At 53.7% G+C, this 9099-nt stretch overlaps 1 protein-coding gene, 1 non-coding gene and 1 pseudogene across 2 annotated transcripts; all 3 read left to right on the forward strand.

Annotated features, from left to right (window-relative positions):
* Window positions 1-336: 336 nt before the first annotated feature.
* RPS11 (ribosomal protein S11) lies at window positions 337-3781 on the forward strand. The gene is made up of 5 exons (XM_054465519.2): window positions 337-561; window positions 1288-1419; window positions 1617-1692; window positions 2015-2144; window positions 3604-3781. Exons 1-5 carry the CDS (start codon window positions 547-549, stop codon window positions 3725-3727), a joined length of 477 nt encoding a protein of 158 aa, XP_054321494.1. The 5' UTR covers window positions 337-546; the 3' UTR covers window positions 3728-3781.
* Window positions 1817-1903, forward strand: LOC129021289 (small nucleolar RNA SNORD35). The gene has a single exon (XR_008496014.2). It is a non-coding gene; the product is annotated as a small nucleolar RNA SNORD35 (small nucleolar RNA).
* Window positions 3782-4612: 831 nt separating the features above from the next.
* On the forward strand, window positions 4613-5448 carry LOC129020747 (uncharacterized; annotated as a pseudogene).
* Window positions 5449-9099: the final 3651 nt, after the last annotated feature.

The raw sequence follows: 9099 nt of genomic DNA on the forward strand, positions 1-9099 counted from the left end.
ACAGGCGTGAGCCACCGCATTCGGCCGAGTAACTTTCACTGCACTTCTGAGAGCTCGTGGGCAGCTCCTGCCCCTAACAAAGATGGCGACGCCGCTACACACGCTCCTAGCACTCCCCGGCCGCCCGCTCTTCAAAAAGATGGCTGCCGCCTCATCCGGTTTGAAGGCTGAACGAACAAAGCCACGCGGTATCCAAATCCCACGGGAGCCTACGCCGCGCCGAAACAGGACGGACTCCGTGCGACTCTCGCGATAATACGGGCGGGCTGAAGGCTGGTCCCGTCTTCCTGCCTAAATAATCGCGCCCGGCGTTGTGGTGCCTAAGACTCTCGCGAGACAGCGTCTACCACTTCCCGCCCATCAGTCCTTCACGGTCCCCGAATCGCCCGCTGGTTTAAGCGCAGCCTGTCAATCAGAGTCGCGCTGGAGGCCCCGCCCAAGGCCGTGCTACGTTTCTCCTTACGTCACTTCCTCTCCAGCTCCTGCGTAATCGATAAGGAAACCCAGACGCTTCTACCGCTTTCTTTTTCTCAGGCGGCCGGGAAGATGGCGGATATTCAGGTGTGGGCTCGGGGTTGGATGCCAGGCTGCGGGGTCAGCCTTGGCCTTCAGGGGCGCGTCCGGGAGGGCAGAGCCCGGCGCCCAAGTTCGGGGGTTAATTCCCGGCGTTCGTGATTATTTTCTGGAGATTAACTGGGATGGAGGGCGGTTGCTTTTGCTTGTTTCTAGATCAGTGCTTCCTAATTCGTGGGGGCTCCTGGCATTAATGGAGGCTCAAGCGTTTTAGGACTTACCTTCTTAAAAACCAAGTTTAAGAAGGTTTTTTTTGGAGTTCTCCGGTCTTCAGGGTTGATTTTGTGGAAACGGACTCCTAAGGGCGAATCCAGGGAGCCTGCCGTCTGGTATTTAATTGTGAATCCTTATGTACTACATAAGGAGTGAATCCTGGGTGGGCGACCTTGGGTCTTGGAGAATGATCCTCGCTGAAAGGTGTCCAGGGTGTGAGAGGGGTGATCCTGGTTTAGAGGATGAATTTTGCAATCCCTGAGAGGCCTTCTGGAATATATAAATTGAAATAACCCCGGGCTTAGATCTGAGTATGAATTACAGGTAAGGTCAGGGTGGTCGTATCTTAGAGGGTGATTCTGGAGCACCAGGCCTTGGACGCCGGCGCTTTGCAAGTAAATGTAGAGTATGGGGTTTGGGAGGTTCTGGGAAGGTCTCTAGGGCTGGTTGGCTGCCGGCTCCAAACTTAGCAGCTCATCAGTTTTCTCCTCATACCTGTAGACTGAGCGTGCCTACCAAAAGCAGCCGACCATCTTTCAAAACAAGAAGAGGGTCCTGCTGGGAGAAACTGGCAAGGAGAAGCTTCCGCGGTACTACAAGAACATCGGTCTGGGCTTCAAGACACCCAAGGAGGTGCGGGGAACCTCAGAAGAAAGAAGGGGACCCTGGCGTTCCTGCACGTGTGCCCACGACGAGTTGCCCTGCCTACATCTGAGTGGCTTCTTCCGGGGCTGATGGGAATTGTAGTTGCTTCCCTGAGGCCACGCCCCTGGCTCTTTTAAGGAACCGCAGGCCCAAGGCTCACTCCTTTCTCTTTCCTATCCCTTTAGGCTATTGAAGGCACCTACATTGACAAGAAATGCCCCTTCACTGGTAATGTGTCCATTCGAGGGCGGATCCTCTCTGGTAAGTGCGGGAGTTACTGGTGTCTGGGGCCTGAAATACTGAAAGAAGGGGCTTGGGGCCCAGACTCCTGGGTCCTGGGTGAGAGGAGTGGTTGGGAATGCAAACTTGTAGGTCCAGGGCCATTGGCAGATGATGTCTGTTTTCACGATGGTCTTCAGATGCCCACGTGGGCACTGCTGAGAAAGCCACTTGGTAAAACTGATGCCGGAAACGGGGCTTTTTGGGATCCCTGCTCAGCTAACTTCTGAGTCCCGGCATGCCCTGTGTTACCTATGGCCCTCTTTCCTATGGGACCTGACCTATGATCTGCCCCTGCTCCTAGGCGTGGTGACCAAGATGAAGATGCAGAGGACCATTGTCATCCGCCGAGACTATCTGCACTACATCCGCAAATACAATCGCTTCGAGAAGCGCCACAAGAACATGTCTGTACACCTGTCCCCCTGCTTCAGGTGAGTGCAGTGGCCCATCAAGTTGCTCAGGCCACGCTCTCTCAGCCTTCAGATTCCAGGTCGGGCCAATTTAAGGCCAACTGAAGGAGGGAATGACTGAGGTGGCATCTTTGGGAAGCCCCAGAATCTCAGGATTTGTATATCATATGTTTTTCAGAATCAAACTGTTCTACAGGTTGAATATCTCTACCTGAAATTCTTGGAACCAGATTTTGGAATGTTCTCGTATACATAGTGAGATGTTTTGGGGATGTGACGTAGGTCTAAACAAGAAGCTCATTTGTTTCATATACACCTTATTCACATAGCCTGAAAGTAATCTTACGCAGTACGTTTTATAATTCTGTGTGTGAAACAAAGTGCGTACATTGAATCATCAGAAAGCAAAGGTGTCATGCTGGTATTCAAAAAGTTTCAGATTTTAGCCAGGCACCGTGGCTCAAGCCAGTAATCCCAGCACTGTAGGAGGCTGAGGCAGGAGGATCCCTTGAGCCCAGGAGTTTGAGACCAGCCTGGGCAACATGGCAAAACCCTCTCTCTACAAAAAATACCATAGTTTGCCAGGTGTGGTAGCATGTGCTTGTAGTCTCAGGTCCTCAGGCGCCTGGGCTGGGAGGATTGCTTGAGCCCAAAAAGTGGAGGCTGCAGTGAGCCGAGATGGCAGCACTGCTCTCCGGCCTGGGCGACAGAGTAAGACCCTGTCTCTCCCACACACACAAAAATTCAGGTTTTGCAGCGTTTCAGAATTTTTGGATTAGGGTGCTGAACCTGTAATAGGCAGGTGCGTTGGAACCAAAAGGTTAGGATGTTATATCAGATGAGAACTTCAGAAATGTTGGAATTAAACGTTTGTTCATTCCCTCAGCATGTTTTATTTAGAGCTTATCACGTACCAGGTTTGGTGTGAGATGCTTGGGGTTCAGTGGTGAGCCAGGAACAAAGTCCTGCTCCCTCAGAGGCACCTTCAAGCAGGGTGGGTGCCAGATGACAGCCAAGTATAACCAGAATGGGGATGTGGGCAGCTGATATTGGTGGCCCTCTGGGCGGGGAGGATCTTAGGAGCAAGGTGAGGAGTCCTGTGGGTGGGGAGGAGGGTGGCCCAAACTGATGCTGAGCGGTAAGAGACCTGTGGTTGTCGGTGCTACAGGATCCCCCTGCTGCTCTGCTGGGGTGGGGTGGTGAGGAGGCCGCTGACAACTTGGGGGCCTCCAGGTTAGTTGTGAAATGGAGCTCGTCCACCCCAGTGGTCCTCGGAGGGGTGGTGGCCTTTTCTGTGTACAGCGTTGAGCTTGGTGCTTGGCACAAAATTTGTACAAAAGGAGGGGGCAGGTTGAATTGGCGAGTAGAGCTTGGTTGGGATTTGGTGGAGCTGAAGCAGAGAGCCTTCAGCCTGGCGAAGGGGAGGGAGGGCCTCCTGGGGTGGCCCATCCTGAGGACATGGCCCTACCTGCCTCCACAGGGACGTCCAGATCGGTGACATCGTCACAGTGGGCGAATGCCGGCCTCTGAGCAAGACAGTGCGCTTCAACGTGCTCAAGGTCACCAAGGCTGCCGGCACCAAGAAGCAGTTCCAGAAGTTCTGAGGCTGGACATCCGCCCGCTCCCCACAATGAAATAAAGTTATTTTCTCATTCCCAGGCCAGATTTGGGATCTTCTGCGCCTTTACCAGAGCATTGGTAGGGGTGGGGGTGTGCCTCGGGGAATTGGGCAGAGCTGCTGTTAGAGAGGCCTCCTGCCCATGTCTGGGTGAGGACAGTGGAGCCTGAGCTGAGATGCCTACCTTCCCCTGGGTCTCCTTTTTTGGTCCTTGTCACCTTTTTGGTTTCTGAATGAGGCTGATTACCTGGTGTTGCGCTGTCCCCCCGCCCCCTCCGGTCTCTGGGGAGGAAGTGAGTGAGGGTGGAGGCCCCTGGGTCCTCCAGGCCCTGGTCTGTCTCTTTCCTGACCACCTCGGGTGGGGAGGGGAAGAAGCTGCAGCCCCCCCTGCTGTGGGCATGGGCTCACCCAGGTAGAGTGGGATGTGCTGAGGCCCTGTTGTCTGGCTGTGAAGTGTAAAGGTCTTGGCTTCAGCCTGGGCCTCCTATCCCTGCTTATAGCCAAGGACGGGGGCCCCATGCACCCACCACCCACGCCTAGTTGGGCACCAGGCCTATTTGCAGATGAGGAAACTCATCTGGGAGAGGCCAAGCCCTCCACCTGAAGTCCCAGTGAGTAGGTGAGTTCCAGGTCTCAGATTCTAGAAACTTCCTCTGCGCCGGCTGCCTCAAAATCGCAGTAAGGAAATTGGTGGTGTGGGCAAGTGGCATCATGAGGCTCCCCTGGAGCCCGTTCAGTGGTACCGGGGCCCAGGCTGCTGGGAAGGAAGTGGGCAGGAAGCGCCCGGAGATGGCCCAACACACAGGCCGCAGAGATGGGGGCATTGAGAGGAACAGGACAGGACAGACACGGTGGCCCAGGGTTGTGGCACATGGGGAGGAGGGGTTTTGCAGAGCTGGGGAGAGCACAGAGACCACCGCGAGAGGCAGGTACAATAGAAACAGGTGCACTTTGCCCGTCACACAGAGGTGGGGACGACAGGCATGGAGTGGGGGCAACGAGGCAGGAGTGCACCAGAGGATGTGTGGGACCCAAAGGGGAGAGAGGCATCAAAGCCGCAGCAGAGATGGGAGTACAGGGAGGGGAGGTCCCAGTGCCCGCTCACCTCACCCCTTGGGGCCTGCCAGTGCCGGGGTCCCCAGGTCCCTGTCCCCCAGGCCTGTACCAGGGTCTGAGCCCAGCACTGGTACAAGGGTTGGGAGACAGGGCCATGGGGAGAGGAGCTGCCGCTGCCGCTGCTGCCTTGGGGATGCTGCCTCCCCGTGGGCCCAGTCCCTGCCTTATACCCAGGTCCAGGGAGGGCGGGGGTTCCTGCCAGAGGAAGTGGGGCCGCATCAAAGAGGGCAGGAAGGGGCAGGGACAGGTTGGGGGGACGCCGCCCTGAGTCGCAGAAACTGCACACCCACTCCACCCTATGCTGGGGGCAGTAGAGAACCAGCGAGGGGCAAAGAGGGAGTGTGGACTCCAGAGGGAGGGGACGGAGACCCAGAGGGGGATGGGAGGTTGCGGCCCCCTCCCCTCGGCCGCAGGTGTTTCCGTTCGGGTGGGGCTGCTGTGTTTACAACAACAGCCCGGCTCCCCGGTTTCCTTCCCGGTTGTTGGGGCGTCTCCTTGGCACCCCATCACGTCAGGTGGTGTGCTGAGGTCAGAGTGTGTGCTGGGGAAGGACCACTGCTGGGCCTGCTGGATCGCAAAGACCAAGTTTAAAAGACCCCCTCGGACCCCTTGACAGGCCTTGCACCTGAAGAGTGGGGATAAGGACCATAGGTTCTTTTTATTTTTTTATTTTTATTTATTTTATTTTATTTTTTGAGGCAGAGTCTTGCTCTGTCGCCCAGGCTGGAGTGTAGTGGCGCAATCTTGGCTCACCGCAACCTCCACCTCCCAAGTTAAAGCGAATCTCCTGCTTCTGTCTCCTGAGTAGCTGGGATTACAGGCGTGCACCACCACACCCAGCTAATTTTTTAATTTTTAGTAGAGACGGGGTTTCACCATGTTGGCCAGGCTGGTCTCGAACTCCTGACCTCACGATCCACCCATGTTGGCCTCCCAAAGTGCTGGATTACAGGCATAAGCCACTGCACCCTGCCCATAGGTTATTTGATAACCCAAGGAGATACAGTTCCTAGGTCAGCAGGTTCCCTTGTCTCCCCTCCCACCTGCTCTCCCTCTCGCTCAGCCCCACACACCCCCAGCACCCACCAGACCTGCTGTTCCTCTGAGCCTCCTCACCATCTGATCCCTCTATCTGGAATACTCTGACCTCGAGTTTCCACCTGGCTCCCTCCCTCACTCTCTTTGTCTTTAATTAAGTGAATGAATTAATTTTTTTATTTGTTAATTGTTTATGAAAAGAAGCTATTTCTTAGCCCATATATTCATGTGTCATCGTTCAGGAACAAGTCAGTGACAAACTTCTAGGTAATTCAACCTGAAGAAATTCTTTATATTCCAAGATCATTGCACTCTGAAAGATACCAGCCTTCCAGCCAGGTGCAGTGGCTCACGCCTGTAATCCCAGCACTTTGGGAGGCCAGGGTGGGTGGAGGTCAGGAGTTCAAGACCAGCCTGACCAAGATGGTGAAACCCCGTCTCTACTAAAAACACAAAAATTAGCCGGGCACGGTGGCAGGCACCTGTAACCCCAGCTACTCTGTAGGTTGAGGCAGGAGAATCGCCTGAACCCGGGCAGTAGAGGTTGCAGTGAGCTGAGATCGTGCCACTGCACTCCAGTCTGGGTGACAGAGTGAGACTCCATCTTAAAAAAAAAAAAAAAGATACCAGCCTTCCTCGTCTCAAAATCTTTCATGGAATCATATTTCTGTAGAAATCTGCATATGCCTTCTTTCTTGGTTCAGCCACAGCAAACATACAGAAAGCTGCAGCCCCCAGGGATACCATGAATGCTTCAACAATATGAAATCACCAGAAGGCCACGCATCTGAGGTTTTGGTAAAACTTTGGAAGCCGTGGTAGTTACTGTCCTTGATAACGTATGTCAGCCTCAATACCAGCGTCCTTCCTGACTGATGGAAAAATGGATGGTGAAGGAATGAATTATGTGAAGTTGCCACATTCTGACTGGGCGGACCTTGACCCCTAGGCTTCAGGGGCTCAATAACCGGAAGCAGTAAAGCTGAGCCGGAGGCCCCAGATGTAGCAGAGACCCACCGAGGCTCTGTTCCAACTTCTGGCCCTGCAGCTCCCTAGCCGTGTGTGACCTTGGAAAAGAGACCCACTCCTCCACCACAGAGCCTCAGTTTTCTAATGTGTAAAATGGCTTCTTGCCTCCCTGCCCTTTTGGGAGGATCAATATGCTCATGTGAACCGGGTCCCGTGGCTCACGGCTGTAATCCCAGCACTTTGGGAGGTCGAGGCAGGAGGTTGAGGTCAGGAGTTCGAAGCCAGCCTGGTCAATATGGTGAAACCCCATCTCTACTAAAAATACAAACATTAGCCAGACATGTAGCGGCGCCTGTAGTCCCAGCTACTCGAGAGGCTGAGGCGGGAGAATCGCTTGAACCCGGGAGGCGGAGGATGCAGTGAGCCGAGAACACATCACTGCACTCCAGCCTGGGCAACAAAGTGAGACCCCCATCGCAAAAAAAAAAAAAAATTTTGCTGGGTCTGTAGTCCCAGCTACTCAGGAGGCTGAGGCAGGAGGATCACTTGAGCCCAGAGGTCCGAGTCTATAGCAGGCTAGGATGACACCACTGCACTCTAGCCTGGGTGACAGAGTCGGACCCTGTCTCAAAGAAAAAAAAAAAAAAGGCATCAAACCTACCGTGTGAAAACAGGGCACGTCTTGGTTATCTTGTATCGCGGCCCTGTACCTCCTAATATCACAGACCCAGTCATGGGTCTGTGATATTAGAGCCAGATGGCCATCATTGCTGCAGCCTCCTGTGGGCTATTATAATGCTAAGTAAGACCTTGGGCTCCTGTGACAGGCCCTGCTGATATTACATGGATGCAATACTCAGGTTAAATTATAGCCGGCCCATGGCTATATTTATAATTATATAATATAAAATATGTTATCAGCCGGACGCGATGGCTCACGCCTGTAATCCCAGCACTTTGGGAGGCCGAGGCGGGTGGATCACGAGGTCAGGAGATCGAGACCATCCTGGCCAACATGGTGAAACCCCGTCTTTACTAAAAATACAAAATTTAGCTGGGTATGGTAGCAGGCGCCTGTAGTCCCAGCTACTCGGGAGGCTGAGGCAGGAGAATCGCTTGAACCCGGGAGGCGAAGGTTACAGTGAGACGAGATTGCACCACTGTGCTCCAGCCTAGCGACAGAGCGAGACTCCATCTAAAAAAAAAAAAAAAATGTTATTTATGTAGCAGGCACCTGAGCTCATTGAACTAGTCCCAAGGTGTGTGAGTGGAGTCTGGAAATTGAATTGGAGTGTGTTCCAGGAGTAGTTAAGCAGGCCCACTGCCGAGCGTCAGCACTACCCTGAGCCCAGCAGGAATTCCTGGGTCTAACATTGTAGTAGGTCCTGGCTCTTATTACATATTATAGCAAGACAGGCCAGGCACAGTGGCTCAACCTGCAATCCCAGCACTTTGGGAGGCCAAGATGGGAGGCGCTCTTGAGCCCAGCAGTTTGAGACCAGCCTAGGCAACATAGGAAGACCCCATCTCTACAAAAAAAAAAAAAACTTAAAAATTAGCCAGGTGTGGTGGTACGTACCTGTAGTACCAGCTACTTGGGAGGCTGAGGTGGGAGGATCGCTTCAGCCTGGGAGGTCGAGGCTGCAGTGAGCTATTATCATGCCACTGCATTCCAGCCTGGGTGACAGAGTGAGACCCTGTCTCAAGAAAAAAAGTAAAAATAAAAGACCTATGGATGTTTCAGAGGTCAGTATAGATTTAGCTAGAACATTCTAGCAGAACACCAAAGATGTTCTAGATGAGTTTTAGGAGCACATCAAGCCTTCCCAGGGACATTCATTCTACAAATATTTATTGTGCTGTTCCCCGGGGATGGGTGCAAGAGTGAGCAAGACAGCTCCAGCCAGGGCCTGGTGTCAGAGCCTACAATCCAGTGGGATCCCTGGGGACCCAGCCTGGCTGGGGAGTGGGGGCATTAACAGGAACCGGGGGCTACTACAGATGCCCTGTGTGCCCATGAGGAGCTTTTGGCCTGCTGAAGCCTCTAATGAAATAGTAGGTTGGGCCGGGCGCGGTGGCTCATGCCTGTAATCCCAGCACTTTGGGAGGTCGAAGTGGGCGGATCACAAGGTCAGGAGATCGAGACCATCCTGGCTAACATGGTGAAACCCCATCTCTACTAAAAATACAAAAAATTAGCCGGGCGTGGTGGCGGGCACCTGTAGTCCCAGCTAC

Source organism: Pongo pygmaeus, chromosome 20, assembly GCF_028885625.2.
Source record: "Pongo pygmaeus isolate AG05252 chromosome 20, NHGRI_mPonPyg2-v2.0_pri, whole genome shotgun sequence".
Taxonomy (NCBI): domain Eukaryota; kingdom Metazoa; phylum Chordata; class Mammalia; order Primates; family Hominidae; genus Pongo; species Pongo pygmaeus.

Coding starts and splice junctions, on each gene's coding strand:
- RPS11 (XM_054465519.2), top strand. Junction 1,693..2,014: donor TCGAGGGCGGATCCTCTCTG/GTAAGTGCGGGA, acceptor CCCTGCTCCTAG/GCGTGGTGACCAAGATGAAG. Junction 2,145..3,603: donor CACCTGTCCCCCTGCTTCAG/GTGAGTGCAGTG, acceptor CTGCCTCCACAG/GGACGTCCAGATCGGTGACA.